This window comes from Pagrus pagrus, assembly GCF_965226575.1.
Source record: "Pagrus pagrus genome assembly, chromosome: 12".
In the NCBI taxonomy this organism is placed as follows: domain Eukaryota; kingdom Metazoa; phylum Chordata; class Actinopteri; order Spariformes; family Sparidae; genus Pagrus; species Pagrus pagrus.
In genome coordinates, this window is record NC_140196.1 from 23,895,976 (window position 1) to 23,921,503 (window position 25,528).

Sequence of the window (25,528 nt, forward strand, 5' to 3'; positions counted from 1 at the left end):
CCTCCATTACAAGTCTTTGTCACAACTGATTTGTCATAGCAAACAATGTGTGCATATCCGCTAATAAATCCAAATCAGAATTTTTAACTCCCACATATCTGTATCGGCATTAGCCCCAAAAAACAAAGTATCGGTCTGCTCTAGAGTTATTTTTTTTAATTGAAATATAATAAATATATGTATAACAAATGTTAACTACCTTTTTGTTCATGACTGAGATTAGACTCTTACTCTATTAAACTATACTAACATGCAATATTTTTGATGACAGAAGAAAAGACTAAAATGTAGTTAAGTATGTAGACTACTACATGGGAAACACTGATGTTTCAGCTAGATTGCAAGTGTTTTTAAAGCAGCAGTGGGAGTTTCAGTCTGCAACTAGTGAGCTGACTGGCTGAAAGCCATACCTCCACCAAGGTGGTTATGTTTGTTTGTTGGTTGGTTTGTCAGCAGTATTACACTAAAACGAGTCAACAGTTATCCATGAAACTTGGATGGAGGAAGTGCCTCGGCCCAGAATAGACCTCATCAACTTTTGGTGCAGATCCGGATGAAGGTGGCGCAACCAGGTTTTTCCACGTACTTTCTTTTACAGTAGTAGATACGTTTTTTTTTTTTTTTTTTTTTTTACATTTGCGTTAATTACTCAGGGAATAATACACACATGAATACATAAAACATGAATCTGGAGTACAATTTGAAGCGGTTAAAGGGAAACATCAGGCCTGAAAACACTGTCTTTATCGGCCCAACACATTTACATCAAAATACATTTCATTTGATCTGACATCAAAATGGCTCTGGATGCATTCATTGAATTAATACCATCAGACCAATAGACCAGACACTTTCTGCAAAACTGCACTCTGAAATATTCTACCTGTGGTTTTTTAATCCGAAATTGATAAAATAAATGGTTTGTGCTAGATTAGATCGGCAGAAATATTCAATATTATCAAATGAATAACTTATACTAAATTGAGTAAAATGACTAAAAAGACTGAAAACAGTTTTTGACTCAAACTAGACTAAAATAGTTTGTTTTCTTTGACGTAGATAAAATAAAAAATAAAATGCATGGACTCTTGGTCAACTAAACAAAAAAACAGGATGAAGTTGATGAAGTTTAATATGATAAAAACTAATAAGGATATTTGACACAATAATATGGCTAAGACAAAATAAAAATGAATAATAGCTGACAAAATTAACACTTTAATAAAGCCAACCACTAGTAGCTCAACTCTACATTGAAAGGCTTACCTCCTCCATTTCTGTAGCAGAGGTAGGGAAACCTCCAGACATTGCCCAGGCCCACTGCATAGCCCACGCTGGTGAGGACAAACTCAATCTGGTTGCCCCAGTTCCCTCTCCGGGAGTTTTCATCCTTCTTCACTGGCTCGCCTGGAACTGCTCCGTTCTACAACAAAGACAAAGACAGGGAGGTGACTTCAGGTGGAGCAAATGTGTTTCTGAGATAGTGCTGCTGCAGCGAGTCCAACAACTAAAACAACATTTAATTTAATTGACAGAGAAGAGCTGATAGGCCTTTCCTGCTCCATTTGGTCGGATCAGATTCTGATGTTGACTGTGTTTAAAGGATTATTTTCATCAGTATCATGGAGTGATGGTAAATAACAAAACATCTTTGGGGTGCATGTGGAGGTAAATTATTCACAAACCACGCTCGCACTCACAGTTATTGAATATTTTCTTTAAATACTGTCTCCTCTACCCCAAAGTCTAGCATAAGGTGGGTGCACTGGGGCAGACAGGATGTAAAGTGAAATCAGCGCCTTAAGAACAGCCGATAAGCATTTGGTCTTGTCGTCCTGATTTCGAGCTTCTCCTCTCCGCTCCTCCCTCCCTCTATCGCTCCATCTGCTGACATCAGATGGTCCCTCTCTGCTGACCTCCTCCATAACCTCAGCTGTGTCTGTCTGTCTGTCTGTCTCTAACTGTCTGTCTATCTGTATCTAACTGTCTGTCCGTCTGTCTCTGACTGTCTGTCTGTGTGTTTTTGTGGGTGCACATGAAGATACTCACGCTCTTGCAGAAACCTAAACACAGCTAATGTTGATCATATGTGCACTCTTGTAAAGAAGACAGATGACTTGACCTGCTGCTCTCGGATAAGCCATAAACGAACTGAAATCATCTAATGATCGTGGTGATTTTAGACAGATGGGTACCAGGCTCGGTACAGCTACAATGTTAAATGATCCAACTGTGGCATCACCTAATTGAAATGGCAGATGATAAAAGCAATAGGAAGGTATTTACATGGGCAAAAGAGCTCTGCTTAGTTTTGAAGTAGGTGGTTATGCTGCACAACTACAGGAATAAATTGTTACAATTATAATTTGTTAAATGTAAGCTCTTATTAAAGTTTAAAGCAATGCGTTTTTCTCTCAAGCTACAGGGGGGGAAGAGTGACAAATATTCAGGAGAAAAACAGTTTTGTGTGAGCTGTGTGATTTGGGTGAAGTGGAGAGTCCCAATTTCTTTTGTATTGTACAAACTATGAGGAGCTTTGCGGGAGCTGCTCGTGGACTAGAGGGGGGCCTGGGGGTCATGGCTCTCTTAGACTCCACAGTCACCTGGCCTTGGCCCCAATCCCCATTGGGCCTTTGGGGGGCGCTTGGGGACTGGGAGGGCCAGGCATTCAGTGGCATCGGCGGGAATCTCTTTGGGGCACTGTCAGGTTGTGCTGGGGTGACTTGTGGGGTCCATGCTGGTTCTGGTGCATGCTGTCATTAAAGTGGGAGGGTGGCATGATAGGGTATTCAGATATTCTATGAAACCTGTGTTTTGTTTCTGGATTCAGCTTTTCACTCAGCTTGTTGAAGTGTTGTCATTTGTAGTGGAGAGAGTGAAGACTTTTTGACCCTATTTTATGTATTTTATTAACTATAGCAATTTATTTCTGCATTTTATTAATAATAATAATATTAATAATATATAATTTTATAATAAAACAATAATTGTGTGTTTTACTCATGATATCGCTTTCTCAGGTCTTCAACTCATATTTTTTATTGCTTGCTCTGTATGTGTGTGTCGGTCTGTGTGTGTGTGGTCGTTTGTGTTACTTGAAAAGTGTAATACAAACAAAGTTTGATTGATTAATTATATAAGAGGTAACGCTCCATGAAATGGCTTTACTAAACTACGGCCTATATTGGTGTACTGATAACAAAAATACAGATAATAAAAATTGAGAGGGTTGTTTCATTTTACATGTTTAAGTTTACTTACTTTGGTGCAAAGGCCTGGAAAAGAAGGCAAGACAGACTATTTAACTAGTATTAACAGGATTCATTGTATTTTGGCTTATTTTGAATTCTGTTGTTGAAAATGAAGGTGTGAAGACTTGATTGTGAAAGCTGGTTTTCTACTTTTGGACTTTTTTATGTTTGAAATTGAAGATGAAGCACTCCGGCTCTGGCTTGTAAGGATTTATGGTGTTGAATGCATGGCACAGCAGTAATAACTACATTCACTCATTCATACTGTCTACCGGTATGTTATCTGTGTATAGCAGAGCCTGATTTTCTGAGGCTCAATGAATGTACAGCTTCATATTTTCAATATACTGTAAATGCTTTCAATTGGACAAAAATGTCAATACTGTTCATAGAAACACTTCTTCTTTGGCTTTTTAAAATGTTTCATGAGACAAAATTCAGAATACAGTATGTGCCTATAGAGAGCGTGACACACAATAATGAAGATTAACACAGAATGATTAGCATGCCTTGTCAGCTATGCTAAATATTAAGACTCAACTGCCCATGATGGGGTTTGGTGTTAACAGCATATTTTCTGTGAACGAGTTGCTGCAGCGAGAGTTTTCTAAGAGCAGTAGAGTGACAATTATATTCAATTCTCTGAAAGTCCTGAGGATATTGCGCAGATACATACACTCTGAGCACAACCTCTCCCAAAAGAATGCACTGCCTCTGACAGTTTGTGCGCGATCTTGTTCATCAGCAGAAAATGTCAACAGAAACAACCACAACAACTAAAAACAATCCTCCGCATTTCGCCCCCATGGTGCTGTAGTTCAACTTTGAGGCAGAGCCAAGCGTGACTAATGAGACAGAGCAAAACTATCGGACACCAAAACAGCAACAACCACAGAAAACAAACAGCTGCCATGTTTTCCCCGAAGCTCCGTAGTTTGTCTTTGTGTCCGGCTGAGCTTGCATGTCAGGAGGGCGAAACAAAGAGCATTTCTCCAGCATCCTTGACCTTTCTTTGTGCAGGAGTGGAGGCTGCAGGTGGGACAGACAGGAAGATCAGCAAACACATGTGTTGTTGGTGAGGACATGCTCAGAGTGAAGCCTCGGTCACAGCAGTGTGTGAGGAGAGACCCCCCAGCAGAGAGCCCGCCATCACAGCAGGCTGCACATTAAGACGTCTCCGTCTGGAGTTGACTTTGGAAGGAAAATGAGCATCGGAGACACAGACAGTGTGCAGCTGTGTGTGTTCTTGTTGCAACCAGCTGTACATCTTGTACATCTGACTTCACTATCAGTAACCAGGTGTGTGCCTTCAGACGATACACACACATGCATAAACACGCAGGTTGTCAGCTTGACTGAGGTGTACAACCTGACAAACAGAAAGAAGAGAAAACACTGGGAATATCAATGACCCCTGAGTCTTTGGTGTACATTCTCTAAAGCTCAACCTGATGTTCAGACAGTGTCAGCTATATCTGACTTTAAATTCAGTGAGTGATTTCAAAAGAAGAGCTCACGTGCAGAGGACGTTCACTCGAAGTGGAGAGCAGGCACTGTGTAGTGTGCAGTGCACTTAATGCAGCATTTAAAAACACGTGTATTCAGCCTCATAACTGATCAGGAGTTATCATTATTTACCAGGAATCGTAGCTTCTGCTACGTAGCTCAACCAATTGAACTGGATTAAGTTGACCACATCCATAATGCTGCCATTGGCATTAAATTGAGGATAGGATATCTGTAACCATTAGAAAACTCTGATAAGGTGTTCTCTACTCTGATGCTTGAGTTTGATTGTTTTAATTAATGACTGCCTGTGCAGTTGCACATCAAGTCAGTCACCATGAAATGTTGTAGGCATGGAGTCAAAGGCCAGCACATAAAGCCAATTAAAGAACTGTTTTTTTTTACAATTACATACCTACACCACTGAATACACTTTCAACTTAAAACACAGATCATGATCATTATAAAAGTATATAATTGATTAAATGTTAATAATTTTGTTATAATGATGATGTTTTTTCCTCGCTGTCACAGACTGAACCAGAACGTTTCTGGTGGATTGGATGCTGACCTACTTGAGTGGATCAGGTGTTGGACAGATGTGACCGATGTCAGTTAATTCATTTGTTGAGTGACAGAAACTAAATCAGCAAATGTTTTAAAAATCAATTGATCATTTTAGTAATTTTTCAATGATTTCAATGAATTTTCATTAATTCAATATTTTTGGGGGACATTTAGTACAGACCTTGGAGAGGACGGAAAAACAGGAAGAGAGATTCAACAAAGGTCCCCGTTTCATGGTCAGCATTCCATTTTACTCATTTTATAAGCAAAAATGCCCGAACACTTACTTATTGCAGCTTCTCAAAACAGAGATTTTCCATTTTTTTTGTCATACAAGATAGTTTAAGACTGTTGGTTTAATAAGAAATAACTTATAATGGACATTTCTCATTTCTCCTTTATTTATTAGATAAAAGGATTAATCAAACCGAATAATTGAGGAAATAATTGTGAGATTAATCATTAATAAAAATTGTTACTTGCAGCCCTAAATGTAATTAACAAATTCACATCACATTGTCTTATTTATCACTATATGCTCCTTAAAGTGGGTTGTTATTCACTCTGAGTCCTATCGTCCTAATATGACCAATAAACCACAATCATTTCTAAAGAAACATGCTGCATATCAAGTGCTAAATCTTCAAACTCACTCCGAAAACCAAAACATCCTATAAAACAAAGCTGTACATACATAACTTTTTCTCCAGCGAGAGCAGCCTCATGGACCAGAAAGCAGCGCAGCTATCACATGTCACACCTCTTGTAACTTGAAAAGCTCTTCCTGTGTTATTACTGTTGATCATCCAGCTACAGTCAGAGAATGATCCACAAGTTTTCTGTAGCTTGTAAACTGGTTTTATGGGAAAACTGGCGTAGCGTTAAGTGGACAGACAGACTGAGAAAATGTGGGCAGGCGAAGAGCAAATTCACTGTCAATAGAAAAGAACACAGACAGAATTGAACATCACAGATTAAAGATACTTAAAAGATGTATCGGAGGGTTAGTGGTTTGATCTTGACTCCACAGCAGATCAACACGATCCAGCAGAAATCAGAGCAGTATCAAACACTGTATATTGGCTAAACCCAAAGTTAATGTTGATGTTATACCATCCCTCTCTCCCATGACTGACCCCGATGTCTGCCTCTCTCCGCCCAGGTGTTGTAGCCTTTGGTGTCGGCTCCCGCGAGCCCTCTGGTCAGTCAGTCAGACGGACAGACAGTCACTCTTCTCTCCATATCCCTCCATTTCTCTGTCACGTGCTTCTCTGGGACCATCTGGGCTTTATATAAGACCACACATGCCTCCCCCTATCTCTCCTTCTATTTAGTTTGCAACTTTGCTCTCTTTCCAAGGTCTCTTTCGAGTCACAGCGTCGGGTGCGCTATCGCAGCTCCAGGGCTATATTAGAGTACAATAAGACAGAAGAAGCAGCTAAAACACAGAGTTAGAGCAAGACATGTTCCTTTCAATGACTGAGTGATCTGGAACAACATTTCACTGTGATTTATGAGCACGGCAGATCTTGAATGGTGTCTTGCTTCACAAATAACTGTTGCTAAAAAATTGCAGATCACTTTCAAGTCTGACAGGAGTCTTGCATGTTCATGTACAGGTTTAAGTATCCTGTTAGTGAAACATGTCAAGGTGAGCATGAGGAAACAACCTGATGTTGCAAATTACTGCTGCCAATCAAAGCTGTGTAGGCTGAGTTAAGAATGGGGATGTCATGCTACAGCCAGAACAATGACAAAAGAAAATCCACCACATTATTGTAACAAACGTGACACTGATGCAAGTCGTTGTGAGTTGACTCACGGAAACTGCAACTCTTTAATCAGCATAAAAACAACTACAACCAGAGGCAAAGTTAGTCACTGCTGATTCTTCAGGGCAAACTAGGCTCTCCAAACCAAAGAGAAAATATCTAGCATGATAACAAGGTCAGACTAATGTCAGGCTAATGAACCAAATCACGATTTAATCTGATAGTCTGGATAACTTTTGGTTTCAGTCACAGCCTTTTGTTTTCAATACTCAAACATAGACTGATATATGCCAGTGTTTCCTCTACATTCATTTAGGAGTGGCGGGCCGCCATTCCTAACTCCTAGCCGCCGCTCCTTCAAATTTCGTTTTTTTTTTTTTAATTGTTGCAAATGCACCACCGCCGCATCATGTCTCCACCTTCACAGCAGAGTCCTGCACTGTGTCGGGTGTCACGAGTGCTGAGGTAAACTAGATAACTATCTTGCTCAGATTGTCGCACTCTACAGCCAATGGTATCGTTAACAGCGTGTGCGCGCCTGACCAATGACCTCAACACGGAGCCGCGCTAAAGTTTAGCTGCTTAGCAAGGACTTGTCGAGCTGCTACGTTATCAGCTGGGTTTAGTTAGCACGTGAGAACTCGTCTGACACGGAGAGTCTCGTGTTGTGTGCTACATGTGTGAAATAACAACTATAGTCTGGACTTTGTCTGCAGTGTATCTGTGTAAACGGCTTCATTCAGCGTCTCTCCCTCCCCTCTGGCACCGTGAGTTACCATGGTTACAGGACCGCCCTGAAACTTTATAATGATGATCAATAAGAAGTTTTTGGTTAGTTTGACTGTACAGAGTCATGAATGTTGCCTGATTGTAGCTCAATGCTTAAATCTTGTATTATAACATATAGAACAAAGCCTCAGAGCTTCTTTGATTATTAACAGTATGATAGTGATGACAAAAAGAGCTCTTCTTCAATGAAAAATTCATTGTTCTGAGCCTGGATGCAAACTTTGCCACTGATTCTACAGCCCCATCAAGAAATTATTATTTATTGTTTTTATTTTTTATTTTATTGTTGTATTTTTTTTAAATTATTTTTATTTTTACATTCAGCCTTTAAAAAGCCATTTTCAACTGGCCAGTCAATAAAAAGGGGGATTATGCTGGGCATAAAAGTAAAATCTGCAGTCAAGTGTCATTTGTTTACGCCGCCACGGCTCCCCGGAGAGCCTGCCCCTGCTGCTGAAAAAAATCCTAGAGGAAACACTGTATGCTAATCCATGGTTTGCAGCAAAGAACTGTTGAATCCAGTCCAAAGATCCAGGTTTCCAAGCATTTAACATACGATTTTATAGCAGGTTGTGTGTTTAAGAGCCTGACACCTGCGGCCCTGTGGCTCACTGTGACTGTCTCTGTTTACACTAATTCTCCCTGCAATATGCAAAACTGATACACGGACAAGAAATTATTTCCATATCTGGTTGATTAGACTGTTTTTATTGAAGGACATCTCTGCTAATGAAGCTACACTTGCTTTGTGACAAACCCTGTGCATTTCCTTTAACTACTTCACAATAAAGCATGTTGGCATGTTGGCAGTGGACAGATTTTAATGCAAAGGAAAGGTTCACTTGGCATTAGGAGTAACTTGACTGAGATGTGATGGTTGAAAGCATTCAGCTAACAGTATAGTAAGTCTGGAAGTACAACCAGGAGTTTGTACTACAAAGAGCTACAAAAGTACTGCGAGCTGAACGCAGAGAGACTTTTAAAACACAGCTTTCTCCCATCTCCAGGACAAGCACACAAGTTTATCTGCCAAAGACACAGAGACCAATATGTGTTGACTGTGGTAGGGCAGTTGTGAGGCTTTAGTGGTAAGGTACTGTATGTCATCACAGTGCTGCATGATGCAGCTAATGTGGACCCAACTGGGATATTAGGCACAGAATGTGATCTTGTCATTTATTGTCAAATAAAGTTTCAGAGGAAAACTGGTATTCAAATAGATAATTTGTGTCTACACTAGGGATGTAAAGGATTAACCTTTAATGGATTATTTTTTAAAGTGTTTAACCAAATAAACATGTATTCAAAAATACAAAAAGACAGCCCATACAAACTGATATTATCACATTTAAGCCATTGAAGTAGCCTCAATATATATATATATATATATATATATATATATATATATATATATATATATATATATATATTGTTGGGCCAGTTGCTGAACAGCGACAGACAAGTTAAAACTTCAAGTCATTAATAAGTGTTATTTAGTTTGTCATTCAAGTAACTTGGTGTTAACTTCATCTATTCTTTCAAAGCTGCCTACTCTGATTTTGTATCACGCATAGATCAAATCAGTGGTTAAAACAGTTTGCTGATGGGAAAACATTGAATATATTTCATATTTTATTAATTATTAACCAATAATCGCTTATAATCTGCTGCTCTTATAGATTTCCATACCTCCGTAGATGGTAGATATGTAGGGCTGGGGTTGCAGGGAACGTTTTCTAAGCTATGAAACCTGACCTTGATCATACTGTGTACATTTGCTTATATACCGTATTGAATTCTAATCAGTTAGTGTTGTTAAGTATACATACAGTATATTCATGAAATCATATTTTGTAACAATGAAAACAAGAAAAGCATCAGTTTTCATTCCTTTAAGGCTTGTTCTAACTAATATAATAATTATATTATCAATAATTTTCATCAAATGTAATCCCGCTGCGACCCCAGGCAGGGCTGTGTTTATTTGGCCGCAATATTTTTTCATTCTGAAAAATTGTCTTAGTTCAACTTTGTTCCTGATTTCTCATTCTCATTATAATCTGAGCCTGCTACTACTGTATATTTAGCCGGAACAGTACATCCTTGCAGGGAGCAGTCTGGCGGGCAAGTGATTCACTACTCTGAAATCTTAATCTCACAGGTTTGAGACCAACAGTCTGTCAAAGTCCCTAACTCTTCCTTCTGCTAAGCTGAGCATCAAAAGACTGCCAGCTCAGTGCCTTGAGTGTGAATGTAAAGAGAAACGCTGATCTGGGCTGTGCAGGCTCAGACTGGAAGTGACATAAGGTGGGATCAGTGCGATTTACCCAAAAACGTGTCACTCCACAAAGGCCTGCAGGTGTAATTTGAGGGGAACAAATGTACTTCTGTTTGTAGATAGGGAGGTTGAATGCATATCCCTTCAAAACTCGCTTAAGCTATGCAGACTGCTCTAATGGAGCTCTGACAGCACAGACAGTTTATAGGTAAAAGTGTGCTTCAGGTCATTATCATTAGCTTTGTTTAAATGTATCATCAGCGATCATGTAGTAAACATCTTAATAATGCAAAAAACACTGTGATATGTAGTGCACAGCTCTGTGAGAGGGCATGAAGACACATGTCGGTGTCAGTATCACAACCTCACTATTTTGTAAATTTGCCATAAATGTAACATGACAATGAGTAAAAATATAAGTTAATGCTTTAGCTCAGTTTTTTTCCCATCCTTTGCGTACGCTCATCCTCCCTCCTCTAACAGTCCAAAGAGAGCACTTCAGCTTTGGAGACAGACTGCATAGAGTTTGCACACATACACACACACCCACACACACACACACACACACACACACCAATACACCAATAGGGGATATACACACAATTTCACACATGCGTTAAAACACACAGGACCAGTTTGACAGACAGCAGCACGAACCTTTCAAACTGATGTCTCTTGACAGCTGCAGCCATGTCTGTAAGAGGCACTGTCCACTGGAGTGTAGCAAGAACTACAAACTTCCTTCCAGCTTACTTCAGAACACACACTTGATGTAACTTTCTCTTCCTCTCCCCTCCTTTGATAATGATCTCTGAACTTAAATAGAAACTTTGCTGATTTCAGCTTTGTATCACTAAAATGATGGTAGTAAAATGCAAAGGAACTATGTTAAACTCCACTTTGCCTGGATCCAGCAGAGCACACGCTACTGCACACAAAACGTGTCATCTAGGGCAGTGGTTTTCAAATTGGGGGCCCGCCAGGGGGCACTAGTGGGGCCTCAGAAAATTGGAGGGAAGATAAGAAAAAAATGCAACAAAAAAACCCCGACTTTTTAAAAAAAATAACTTTTATTTTTTAATAACTATTTGTCCTGAACCGCACAACACATAAACTGCCGTAATTGTCGGTTTCTCAAGTTCAGCTGCAAGGTTGGCATGACAACATCATCATCTGTGTAGACCTGGCGGTTGTTATCAAGCTGCTCTGCTCCTTAAGCTAGCGTGTAGCTAGCTAGTGCAAAATGGACAGGTTTTTGACAACAAATAGACCGAAGGAGCAGACCAACAGCCGTGGAGGACTCTGCTGCAAAAAAACCTAAAAACTCATGACCAACTAAAATCCGAAAATATGAGGCAGCATACATTAAGTATGGCTTTACAGCCATACACGAAAATGGCCACGATTGCCCGAAATGCGTCCTCTGTCTGGAGACCCTCTCAAATAGTAATAGTAATAGTGAATAAAAGTAAGAAAATACATTCTAAAAGTTGATGTTTCTTTACATATTTTGTAGCATTGTCTGGGTTTGGGGGTCCCCGGCCAGAAGCTAATGCTGTTTGGGGGGCCTTGGTTTGGAAAAGTTTGGGAACCCCTGATCTAGGGGATTCTAGGGCTGTTGTTTCAACTAAATGTTGTTTTTAGTTTAGTTATGCATTTTGTACATGTGCCTGTCAAAACCATGCTGTGCTGATACACTATAACTATTCTGTAACTACACTGCTTATTTCTTGCCTAAAATTGTCTTCAGAAACATATTTTAGTGTACTGTTGAGCTGTAATACAATATTGTTTGTTAAACTAAAAAGAAAAGGACCACCCAAATCGCAGTATGTCAACCATCAACAGAAGTGTTTATTGGTCCTGTGCTGTGTATTCTGCTTGTTGTAGGTTTTCTATATTTTAAGAGTACCACAGCTCTTTGTCTCTGTTTACTCTGGTCATGTTGCACCAATTTAAAAAATATTTCTATAGCATAGACAGCTCAGGGCCATCTTTCCAGCAATGAAATACTTCTTTAAGTTAAATAACAAAAATGTGTTTATTATGTGTTTATTATTATGTGTTTATTGTGTTTATTATTACAAACGGTGGAGGCAATTGAAACTGAATTTACAACACACGAGCACTTCCCTGTAATTTGCATGTTTTGCACAGTGCATCTTTAGAGCTTTGACAAAGGAGCGCAACAAATCTTTGTAGGTCGGCCTGATAATCTTGTCTACAAAATGTGACTTGTTAATATCATGTACCTGCTGACTGTGTGTGCCTTTTCCTGTCTGACAGAATCCTATTTAACAACACCTCTTATAGGGCGATGGCATTTTAATGACAGCTTACTGCTTCTCAGGGGAAGCTGTTTCAATGCAAATGCAAACCTCCCTCTGGCTTTGTGGGTGGATACACTGTGAAAAATCATACAGGAATTTAGTTGAATCAATGGCTCTTTTCTTATTGACTTAAATTATGTATACACGTTTTATTTATTTCAAGTTAATTACACTTAAAATACTTATTGTCAGACCACTTCAGAGCATACAAACACAAGTTTATCTAACTTGAAGTCTTTTAGACTTGAGATGATGAGTTGGATGAATAAACTGTAGAGTTTCATCTACCTAAGAAACATAATCAGCAAATTAGAAGATTTCCCAGCAGGCATTGTTTAAAAGTTAAAACTCTCCTGATATCCTTTTTTTCATAGTTTGAAGAAAAAATATGTGATGGAAGCCTGCTGTGTCTTTACTAGGCAACATTTTAAGATAAGTCAAGGTTGTTTACTTCTACAATAATAAAAATATTGCTAACCATGAACATTTTAAGTTCAGACAAATACTATTGTTTTGACAGTGTAAAAACAATAAAATTGGTTTTTTTGTGTGAGGTGAAATGTGTCTAAAAGAGTCAGACATAGGGGTGGGGGAGAATAAGACTAACGAGAAAAACGATGCGAAAAACAGGATTTTACACTGAGGTACAGCAGGAGCGTGATATTTATATCTTAGGCATAATCACATATGTACCTCCACACCCGATTTCCACAGTTAATTACCCTGTTATCTTTAAACACGTCTATGACGTCTCACAGTGACTCTCTGGGAATACTACTAAAGGCTCAACACACACATACACAATAGCGTCTACACTTGCACATATAGATTTATGCACAAACGCACACATTCAAAAGCAACAATTTTTATACTTAAAAATGCTTTTTCATTCTTAGAATCATCACGTTCAAAAGTGGAATTATATCAAGTGTTGACTTCGAGGCAGTTTTTCAAAGATGGAAATAATGACAACCTGCTCTGAGTCATGTCTGACAATTAAACTGAACGATACTATCAGATGTCAGCTAAATGGATCCTGTTGACAGCTGAGTATCCCCTTTAGCTGCTGAGTTAATTTTAGGTTTCACAAAGAACTTGATTTTATTGGGGACAATTAGGTGCAGGGTGGTTTTAAAGGTGTCACTGTTGCAATGGTGTGCTCCGGCTCAAACCCTGGATCATCATTAGACACATCAACAGCCAACTATATAAACAGAGGTTAGTTATGTTTTGAGATAAGAACATTTATGATTAACCCAATGACCCATTTTTACTAAACTAAATCTTTTGACATATGACACTTCTACTTATCTTCAATCTCGTCCGACAATAGCTCTAGCAGAAACTGAGAACATCCACAACCTGTATTCACCACTATATTTGAATTGCTAATCAAACACGTTAAAATAGGGTCCAGATCATTTGTAGTTCAGTTTAGTTCCATTCGCATCCCTATTTCAACCCAGGTTGCTCCTTTTTTTGGGTTGGGGTTGGAATAAGCGTGAGAGAGCGTGAGAGAATGATCACACCTGATCCAAAACCTGCAGAATTTTTTGAAAAAGCATGTGTATCCTCAAACAAACTGTGTTGTGTAATGTGCTATCTTGAGGGACAAATGTATTATATTTCAAACAGGCATTAATTAGCTGGTCACGAGGCAGAACATGGGTGTTAAAATTTTGCTTTGGGCATTATTCAAAGTTCAAATTACCTTACTGGGATATTGTTCTGCAAACGGACAGATAGCATGGTAAGGAGAACATTTAGGTTGATCTTATCTTGCAAATTATGCTTAAAACAGGACACTACACAGGCAATACTACTTGAGGTGAGAGATCTAGTGACAGCATTAGGTACCTCTGCTGAAAAATAGACCTTTGTTAATACTACCTGTACACTTCAAAGTTGACCTTTAATGCAGTCAGGGACTCATTTATATTCACAAGAGCTGCTCCAAATGCAGCTCCAGCAATATGATCTCAATGCACTCCTACTGCATTTAAGGTGCTATATAGAGCTCTGCCAATGCTGAAAGGATCACAGTTTGATGTATGTGCTTCTCTTGCATCCGAGTCACGAGAGACTCTTAACAATAAACAATAAACATAAAGAGTACTGGAAGTACTGTCTCAAACATGTCAGGGTGAAGCGGTAGTCTGTGCTTTCGAAAAGTTAAATCTGTCCGGTGTTCTCCATCGGATTGAGCTGTCCATGACATTTCTCGTATACTTTACTTCAAGAGAGATCAATGTGTTTTTAACAGAGAAGAGCTTTAGAGAATGACCCTTAGCTAGAGGACACAATAGAGGGGTCTAAAGACAGATTCTGTGTCTCTCTCTGACAGGAGCTCTCCGTAATACCAGATGTGAAAAACAACAGGAAAATGGTGTTGGATGCACATGTTTATTCAACTGTCTCCTCCACATGAATACTCAAGGCGTAAGCACCCAGTGCTTCATGCAGTGCCATGCCTTTCATTTAATTTCGCTCAGTTTTCTTTCATATCCAAATCACAAGACATGCAAATATATGTAATCAGAAAGTGTGAAAACTCTTTAAATCACTCTTTTACAGGAGCCACCCATGAGACCGCCATGTCTAACAAACCAATTAGCTCAAAATAACACCCAGATCAAAGGCAAAGATCTTTCCTGCGAGTCTAACCAAAAAACATGTTGTCATTTTGCAGACTTTCCCCAGCCCAATAATCAGGCCCCAGTTATTCAAAGTGGCACACGTAATCTCCCTCACTCCACCTACACAGAGTTTAGTAAACATGTCTGTCTGCAGTGACTGAATCCACTCGGCTATTATGGGACAAAAAGCCCACCGGATCCCCCCAAAAACAGGCCGTTCAAAGCTCTCTTTATGAGTGGGCTGTGAGGTGAGAGTAATAGGCCTAAAGACAGTGTAGACCGTGGCTTCTCAACCTGCTACCATTGGGGCCACATACCAAAGGATCCCATTGGGCAGGGACTGAATAAATCCCCCTCCACGGCTGATTAATTGAAACCAATGGATGGGGTGTCAGGAGGAGGAGAGAGGAGGAGGAGGAGGAGGAGAGAGAGTTGAGCCCTGTCAGATGAAGGGTGGGAGAGATGGCCGTCCAGAAGCTAGGGGTCACTTACAGGTTACATCACTCCATACATTGAGAAGTCGCTCAAAGCAGGCACCTCCGGTTCTTACTTAAACCTAAAATGCAAATTAGAGTGGTGAAATTCTAGTTTTTAACTTTGTCTTCCTGCATAAAAACTTCTGTGCATTGTTGGTCGGGCACATACTTTATGGCGCTTTAAGTTTACATCACTCCATACATTGAGAAAGTCGCTCAGCTATACACGCTTTTCCAGTTCATACTTGAAGATAAAATGCAAATCAGAGTGGTATTAACTATGTCTACTAAACAAAGACTACTGTGCATTGTTGGCCCGGCACATATTTTATGACTCGTCAGAAAAAATGACAGTGGTGTTGTTGTGTCTCTGAGGTGTTCCACGACAAAAAAAATAGGTAATCTTGCTGAGTGTCTCTACATTTTGATGATGTCAATGTGCAACATCAGAAATTCAGAAATCTGTGAACATCAGAAAGAGGAATATTCTAGTATGGTCCCCTGGTGATTTTGCCGTGATCTGCTCTCTAGTGGATGTAGCTTTTAATGCTCCAGGTATACGCAAAGTTAACATGCAAGTATATGAACAAAACTGCTCAGGCTGCAGCTGTTTGTCGATTTGTCGCATGTTGGTAAAAAGAAGGTGCAATATGGGCCTTAGGTGATCTGATCACAATTGGAAATCTAAATGCAGGTGTGATTCTACTCATTGCACATAGAGGATGGGATCTGATTGCTTAAGCTCAGTGGTTAGGGATGCACTTGATTTGTAGTGTATTGTGGAGATAAATGAATGCCTGGGTGCACTGAACTGCCCCCAAGTAAATAAGTAGCATGACAATTCTCCCAAGCCATTAGTGCCCTTCAAGCAAAGTTATTGTTGGATTGTCAAACATCATGTGAAATCCCTTCATCCAAAACTTTTCCAAGGGTTTGGGTTAGGGTTGCAAGTGGCTGGGGTACGAACAACATTTTTTGCAGCTTTAAAAAACCCACAAACTGATGAGTATACCCACTTCAAGTAGGGACTGGCCAAGCATGTACAGTCTGTTTTGTTTGTGCAAGCGAGCGCAACACCATGACTCGGAGGAGAGACCCCCCAAAATGCTCTACTCTATGACATCAGGCTTTTCACCCCATCTTCCAGTGTGGTCATTTCCTGTGATTATAAGTGGACAGCTCTACCAACAAATTTAAATGCAGCCCTTAAGTTGCACTGATAACACATTGGGAGGTTTGGATGCATCTCCAGAATGGTACTTGGGTGATCAAATCTCAACACAGTCCATTGCTACCTGACTGAGGTCCTATTTCTCTTTCTTTGGCATCATTTCCACACAAATGTTCTTGAGTAAGTGAAATCTGATAGCAAACTGAAGTGCAATCCATTTCAACTTGATCTATGCAAAATCCACTGTAGGCATTTAAGTCGATCAAGACAGAAACCTCAGACGTCAAAACAACAGGTCAGTCTGCCTGCATATCAGCAAGCTATGACAGGCAGCCAACTAGTCAGTCTCTTGGTTATTGATCAGTGGATTGGTAAGACAGTTATCACAAGGCTGCAAAAACAGACCTGCAAGTCATTCAGCTATAAAAGAGGACAGTTTATAATATAAAAGTAAAGAATCTCTTTATTATCTTTGTTATATTTTACCTACAAGAAAACTGCAACATATTTTAAGGAAGCTACTAGCAGTCCATGGTTACATTAAACAACTTCCAATCATGTATCATCAAGTACTACATTTAGCACACTTCCCCCACCTGTAAAACCTCCTCTGTGTCATCTAGCTCCTTACCTTGACATTATTTTCCATGGTGAGAAACTTGATGCAAGAGCAGCATCAACCCCTCAAATTGCCCCAATAGTGTGATGACTGACTAACTTCTCTGTCTCCGTGATACTTATAGCACAAAAATGACGAGGCTGGAATCTCAAATGCCTGCCTGGGAAGGAGGAGGAGGGGGAGGTGGACTAGTTTTGGTCTTTGAAAGAGAGAAAGGGGGTGGGGCTAAGAAGGGCCAGGAAGGCTGGGTGTGGTAAGGGCAAAGGGGAAGGGGTGGACATTTGATGTCAGGAATCTCCACAGATTTAAACTTTAAACTTGTGAATGGACAAAGACATGGGTGTGTAACTGTGGGAGTTTCTTCATGTGTATACGGGTGTGAAGATATTTACATGCGATAGATTATCCTGCTTATGTGTGAATGCACACATGTGCATGCAGGTACTATGATCTGAGCGTTTTATTTCGGGAAAGATAATCACAATTCTAGAATTGTGGCTGGATTTTCAGGCCTGCCTGTGTATGTCGGCCACATGCTAGATCCATGTTAATACCATGAATCTATTGTGAGACTTTTGGTAACAACTTAAAGTCATTTTTACTGTCTTTTGTCTGTGAGCATAGGATGACAGCACCCTGTTAAAGCATCATGACGATAATCTCCCAATCCAATTCAGAAATAGGCTGTTCTCTAATAAAACAATGGGATTACATGAGCACGAGTGCACGAGAGAGATGGGAAGAGACAGACTGAAATAGAGACGGATACGGAGAACTCTTTGAGAGAAAGACACAGCGACAGGAAAAGGGAAAGGGAAAAGAGTTTGAGACGGAGGGACAAGGGGCAGTGATGGCTGATGTATGTAGACAGGCAGGCAGGTCTAGCTGGAGCTGCTGCAGCCGTGTGAACCCCCTCCACCCCTCCACCCTCCCTCGCTTGTTCACTCATTTGCTTAACAAGTTCATTTGTGCGTAGGCCTTCATCGGGTATGGCTGTCAAGTGATGCGCGAGACTGGCCTGCGGAACTGTAGGCCCTCGCAAGCTGTTCACCTGCATCCCTCTCACCCCCACACACCCACACAAACATGTAGACTCTCTCTCACACACACACACACACACACACACACACACACACACACACAGGTGCACATATTTTTCAGCATACGCAAGGGCACACACGTAGCACTAGCATCCAATAAGGTCAGTAGTGAGAGCAAATGGTGTGTGAATTCTGGGCTCAAGCTGTTATATTTCCACGATATCAGCTGTGGAGATGAAATTAAAATTGTTTCATGGACTGTTCTGTTTCTTTGTCTCTTTGTTTTGATAACCAACTGATTTTTTAAGTTATTTATCAAGCAAAAATGCCAAATATTTTCTGTTTCCAGCGACAAAATCAAATATCAGGATATTTTTGACCAAATACCTCAAAATCGATACTGTGACACGATTGTTGGAATGACTACTGGCACTTTCACAAAATATAAACACAATGAGATTTTTGATAAATACTCATCATAATGTAGATATAATGACTAGGTGGGTAAAGACAAATATTAGAAAAAGAACATTCAAAAAAATTACATCGCTTTACTGTAATGCAGCCTTTAAAACCAGGAAAATACAACACTTTTATCATATCACAATAAAATTGATATATTGCCCAGCCCTATGACCAAAATTGAAAAATCTGATGGATATTTTTTTGTATTTTGATTGAATCTCATGTTATGTATTTTGCTTTCTCCCGTCTTGTAGAGCGTAACAAAAGCTTTTGGCGCAACGCATTCAGTCAGCTGAATGATGACAACAAAGGAGAGGTGGTCCAAAGTGAAGCTGAATTTTTATGAACTGGATGACATCAGCAGTGTCATCAATTTCTGTAAAACAGTCTGTTATCCTGTAAAATACACTTAATGGATCTAAAACTAAGACAGTGTTGTGTTTCACAGCAAAATCCCAAAGTATATCTAAATATCTTTTATTAAATCCAAGCAATTCATAGTGAGAGCGTGAATTGTACATGCAAGACAAGATACATCGTATGACAGAAATATGCTAAATTAAAATTATTAATTTGAGTGCGAAGATAAAAAAATCGTGGGCACAAATGTATTTTTAGTTGTATATATACAACTTTCTGGGCTCTGTATTTCTGTATTACTCGATTATTCAAGAAAATCCTAAACGGTAATAAAAAAAATTGTTAGTTACAGTCCTATTTGATTTTGACTTTAGTTGTAGGGTTAGGGGTTATTTAAGTGAAACAATACAGGAATAAATAATACTATTATCTAGAACTGTTACTCTTATTTTGTCCAATTACTATACGGTATGTAAATTGTGACTGCTGATGTGAAGGATGACTTATTGACATTTACTGTATCTTCATTTTCTTTCTCCCAAATACAAACACACATCAGACACCATCATCCATCTTTCTCCACCTCTCTCGTTTGTCCTTGTTTCTCCTCATTGTTTTAGCCCTCTTCACTCGAGGCAGCATTAACAAGCATCATCTCTGTGGAGTTGCCCTCAATCCTCGCACTCCAAGTGTGCTGCTTCAACAAGAGTGTGCAAAAACACACAAACACGCACCACACATATGCAGCATCGACAAGCATTATCACCCCCCCCCACTCGTTTTTCCCTGCTAACGCGGGGAGCATGCTGCCTCAACGAGCCTCATCATCAGCTCTTTTCTCTGCTGGTTTTTGCTTCCTACAAATCCATGACAAAGCTGATGAATAAGCCTCATCAGCCTTTTCTCCTCACCTCGTTTCACAGTTTTGCTTAAAGTTCCCCTTCTGTCGGGAAGTTGCACCACTGCACTTTAAATGTGTGCAGGTTAGAGCAGTACATCACATTTAACTAATGAAGAATGTTGACTGTTTTAACAACACTCAGTGATTTAGATTCTGCTCTGTTGTCAAACTATGTAGATTTAGTGTTAATATAATTAACTGGATTTGTAAAGATTAACTGTTCATTGGTTTAATACCCTGAAGACTGCCATTTACATTTTCAGTTTTTTGCTGGTAAGGGTTAGGCAAGTTCAAATAATATTGAGCAAAAACAAAGATTTTAGAGTTCAACAGAAAACACCAACCTCAGTGATTCAACAAAAAACAACAAAAGATAGAAACTCAGTTTGTTACAAAGTTCAGTTTCTCAAACCTGTCCTGAGTGAACCCTCTTCCCAAGCAAATCAATAAAGAATCTCCGGCATTGTCATCAGTTCTGTTCAGTTCTTCCCCCAAGAGTGAACCCTCTTCCCAAATAAATCAATAAAGGATCTCTGAAACATCTGTGAAGCTGTCAGAGTTACCTCCGGTACCAGTCAGTGATCGTCTCTGTGAACAGATAACTGTCTGGAAGTGCAGCTCCAGGCTTCAGGTACGCTAGCTGTGCCAATTTTAAAATTATTTCTTTTCCTCTGGACACACGCCGGATGCATGTTATTCTGCGTTACCAGGGGTGGGGGCGCGTTTTGTATTACTAATACTGATTTTGAGTTCGATGATGGAATTTGAATTTCGATTGATTTTCAATTTAGAATCAAAATGGTGACACCCCTAATGAGCATACAGTGAAAGATGGCACTAACAGGTCTATCAGTATACTTACATGCACACTAGTATTGTGGTTATTATTGGGTTTTTGTGTTGTTTCATAGAATAAAACTGGGATACCGTGTAATGTATATAAACACCTGATCCAAGCTTCTGATCACTGTTTGTTCAATGTGTACAACATGTCCTCAACCCAAGCCACATATGAAAAAAATTACTAAATATGGTAGGATACATTTATTCACTGGTCCCTTTATTCATCCATGAATTGCTATAAGCCAATGCAAGTACAATGGTAAGCATCGGAAGGCAGCCAGAAACTAAGCAACTGAGGTAACTCATTCAGCGCAGAAATGAAAACCACACCTCAACTGAGGCAGACAATCAGAAATCTGGATAATATTAGAATCATGTATCCCAAATATGCTCAAAGCAAGAAAAAAAAAACAGGTTTTTACCACTGCACTGACAGTCAACCAACTTCCTTTCAAAACCCCAAAATATGAACGAAATTGTGAATGAGACATGCCACTGACAAATTCAGTTAGACTGCTGATAGGAGCAGTGCGTGACGTGACAGATGCAATGGCGAAAATATGACTTACAATATGGATATTGGACTGCAAATCAGGTTCCATTAAAGCAAATAAATATTGGCAGCAAATCCTGAATAAATGAACCTATCAAAAAAAAAAAAAAAAAATCATTTCCTGTAATACAGGCTTCACTCAGAATAAATGTTTATACGCTGAAGGCTAACAGCAAAGGCAATACAACAGCCGGTACACAGTATAGATGACTGTCTTTGAAAGATGAACAAATGATATCTGTCATGAATCAGTCAGTCTCTGGAATGTCAGCAGAGTCAGTGAATGTGCCTGACTTGAAAAAGGAGCCGTCTCCCACAGAATGTGAGACTAACAAATGAGAGTAACAAAAAAATAATATATAAAACCGCATTTGAACAATGAAGAGTAGGTCAGTAAGTCAGCCTGTTAGTAAAGACCATTCACTGTTACTTTGCGGCAAAAAAATATTTTATTGAGGAATGCTTTTAAATAAATTTGCTCTTTCAAATAGAATTGTTAAGTGCACAAAATAATACATCTAAATTAATACATATTTATAACCTTGTAAATGTATATATTATATTTCATAAACTACTTTAAGAATTTAAAAGGGGAAAATGACATTTAAGACTTTTGTTTCTGTGAATATTTGTCACTTGCAGATTCAAAACCTTGGTCTGACTTCAGGCACAGTTTTCCCTGTTGTACAAGTTTTAAATCTTATCTGAGTAAATTAGCACTCCCTAAATTTGCCTTACAGGATGACTCTAATCAGTAGGACACATAAGCAGCGCAGCATTTTTACAACTGACTCTGGCACAACTTGAATGAGTCATTTCAGTTACCATAAAAGCTTGTGTCCATTGGACAGTTCATCTTCACTATGACCCCAACATTCTTCAATAGGGTGTTTTTGCCTGAGGACAGAAACTCTAGCTGGGCTAATAACCACTGTGTCACCTACCCATATATACATTTTACTCATAGAGACTTATTACATGTGTCTGTGTATGTTGATTCCATGTAGGGATGAGACACATCCCCCCCCCCCCTTTCTATGCATATATACAGGGAATACTTAAATCTTGGGTGAGCTTTTTATTCAAACCTGATGGCTTCTTCCTAACACAAAGCTATCCCAGCAACTCTCGACAGCCTTTGAGTGATACTGAATGAACAGTTGTAGCTGCTTCTACTCATTGTTGTGAAATGGAGCATGAGGTTCAAGTAAGATATGACTAAGCTACATTTTGTAATGTTTGAAACCATTGTTTTGATGTTCCTTCCATTCTCTCTATTGTTTAATTTCAAGCAAAACAGGAGTGACAACACACAAGACAGTGTTCTGATGGATACAATTACATAACTGCCTTTCGTTGCAGGAAGACCTAAAATAAGACGCTCAATGCTGAACCACCTCAAAGATGGCCCTTTAACCCCAAAGACCCCTCTCCTTTCCTTGTTGCCCCAGCTGTTGTCTGAAACCCCATCCACGTCATTTTTAGCACCACCATAGTAAGAAGCACATTCTGAGGATCATTTTATGAACAAACCACTTTAGTTGTCAGTTATAGCACTTCAAAACCTACAAAAAATGACAAGCTCAATTCTAAAAACTCAAAGATATAAGCATGTGTGAATAAAAGCCAGAAGAAACTTATGACTCTCTGTGATGTACTTTCTTACCAAGAGTTAGCAGCCAGCTGTCCATTAGCTAAGCTTAGCATGAGGCCTGAAATTAGCTAAACACATATTTAAAACAATAGAATAAGTCAATTAGTGAGCTTAAGAGATGCTGGTTGGTTGATTGGTTCACTTTTGGGTTCTGGTTCAGTTTTCCAATAATTTGGAAACTATGGCAACAGTGTTGCAACATAACTGCAACAACAAAGAGTTCTGAATTTAGTACAGCTCAGATTTGCACCTCTGAAAGGCTTCCTCTGCATAGGCTGAGGCTCATGGGTGTTTTAGCATTCTGATATACCAAAATGACAAAAATTTTGAATTTCAAGCTGATGGCCATAACATAAACCTATAGCATCATTAAATATTCAGGTGGCAAATATGTTTCTATGTTGAGGAAAAAAAATTAATATTCTTAGCAGCACCTCCAACTTCACAACCCCTGAGCCTGAAGCCATTTCTGTTTACAAATACTACACAAACTCAGTATTCCCCCCATCAGAGATTTGGCATATCTACGCCCATTTATGGACAAAGGGGGTCATAAACTACCACCTACTCGCCTCTCCAGCCAGCCATTATCCATCATTAATTCTTCTAACTCGTCAGTCAACCCCGCAACCATCCATCCACCCAACCGTGCCCGTTTAGCTGTGCGTTGTATGACTGTGTGCCTCTGCAAGGCAGCTGTGAGCCCGCAAGCTTAACTTAGTGAAGTCAGAGGGAGACCGAAGGTTGGAGTCACCACTGGGAGATGGACAAGGGGCACACACACACACACGAACACACACACACACAAACACACATATACTCTCTATATCTATTTCTGGCTCTCTTTTCCACATGTGTCTGTTCCCTTGCTTGCTAAGCCTTAGCGCAGTGAGTAAACACAGCTACTTTGCACTTCCGCTCCATAAACTGCAACACCTGCCCCCAGATGGGCAGATTTTTTGTGTGTGGGTGTGTGTGTGTTTGTGTGTGTGTGTGTGGGCCCCTGCTGGCTTCCTACGCAAGATGTAATGTACTGAAGTGTATATTAGCAGATACCATAACATTATATATGACATCCATGGATGTTTCACAGTCAATTCCATTTCTATAAGTTGCAAAACACTTTCCTGATGAGAACTGCCAGAACAACACATGCTCTGTCATTGTGTTTAAACTAACATGAGGTATTTAAGAAGAATGAAGCATCACTCTGTTAAACCGATACTGAAACCATGACAGCCTCCAGGGCAGATGGGCTAAATATGTCTGTGTACGTTCTTATAGGAGACATAAACAGAAAAGGTAGGTGTTTAAATGAAAAAGCTCTGGATGAATGCCACTACAGCAGAAGAATTTGTACTTTTCGACATAACAGGCCTCATTAGCTTCTTGGCAAGGCACCCCATGATTCAGAAAATCTGCTTATATACAAAGAAATAATTTGGGTCAGTCAGCTGAAGCCATTTCTTTGAGTTATGACTATTTCAGACTAATCGTCATCGGCTAAGATTCAAAAATAAGAAAAAAGTAGTTTACAATCCAGCCTAATGGTCTCAAAGTGTATGGAGATTGCATGTAAATGTGCAATTACCGTGAATTTAAAAACACTCAAATATGTGAACAATGAAATGATGAAATGATGAATAATTTCCTGAAATGTCACAGCAATGACTGCTGCTGTCGTCTGGAAATGGAAATGGTATCCGATCTGGTCCTTTCTTTCAGTAAAAGGATGTCAAAGCCAATCACCAGCACTCACTTAGCAATTACTAGATCCATCTGAACTCCTTATTACTCCAATTATTAGTCAAGCATGCCTTGAAATCACACATGACCTCAGACTATTGTCCTAACACGGTGAGGTTGGTCTACCGCTGTGACGAAGGAGATGACCCGTGTAATGACAGAGGAAATGAAGGAACGGGGCTTTGATCGGACATTTTTTATTTCTGTATTTTTTGCAGTCAGAAAAACTACTTTTGAGGGCAGGCATTGGGTCATTTTAGAATCGGGATAAGTATTTGTGAATACTGACAGAGATCAGGAAAGTGCCTGGGTGGAGTGGGAGGTGGGGGGCTAATGGCAGCCTACGAGTCAACCAGGCATTTTAAAATCTTTCACGAAAAACTATTACAATTACATAGAGTATCATTACTATTATCACTATTATTGCTATTATTATTATTACTATTATTATCATTATTATTATTGTTATTAATAATAATAATAATCAACCAGAAAAAAAATCTAGTTATAATAACTAGACCTGCAACAAAACTAGATTCTGAAGTTAAACCAACCTCAAAGCTGCGATGAA

At 39.4% G+C, this 25,528-nt stretch overlaps 1 protein-coding gene across 3 annotated transcripts in view; it reads right to left on the minus strand.

Moving 5' to 3' along the window:
- slc6a9 (solute carrier family 6 member 9) overlaps positions 1-25,528 on the minus strand; it is a 92,391-nt gene that overhangs the window by 21,137 nt on the left and 45,726 nt on the right. For 2 of the 3 annotated variants that reach the window (XM_084369081.1, XM_084369080.1), the window contains one exon: positions 1,267-1,423. In XM_084369081.1, the coding sequence (XP_084225207.1) occupies positions 1,267-1,423 (157 nt within the window). Of the gene's footprint in view, positions 1-1,266; positions 1,424-17,407; positions 17,476-25,528 lie in introns of those variants that run through there. The other variant, XM_084369082.1, reaches the window with a different exon arrangement.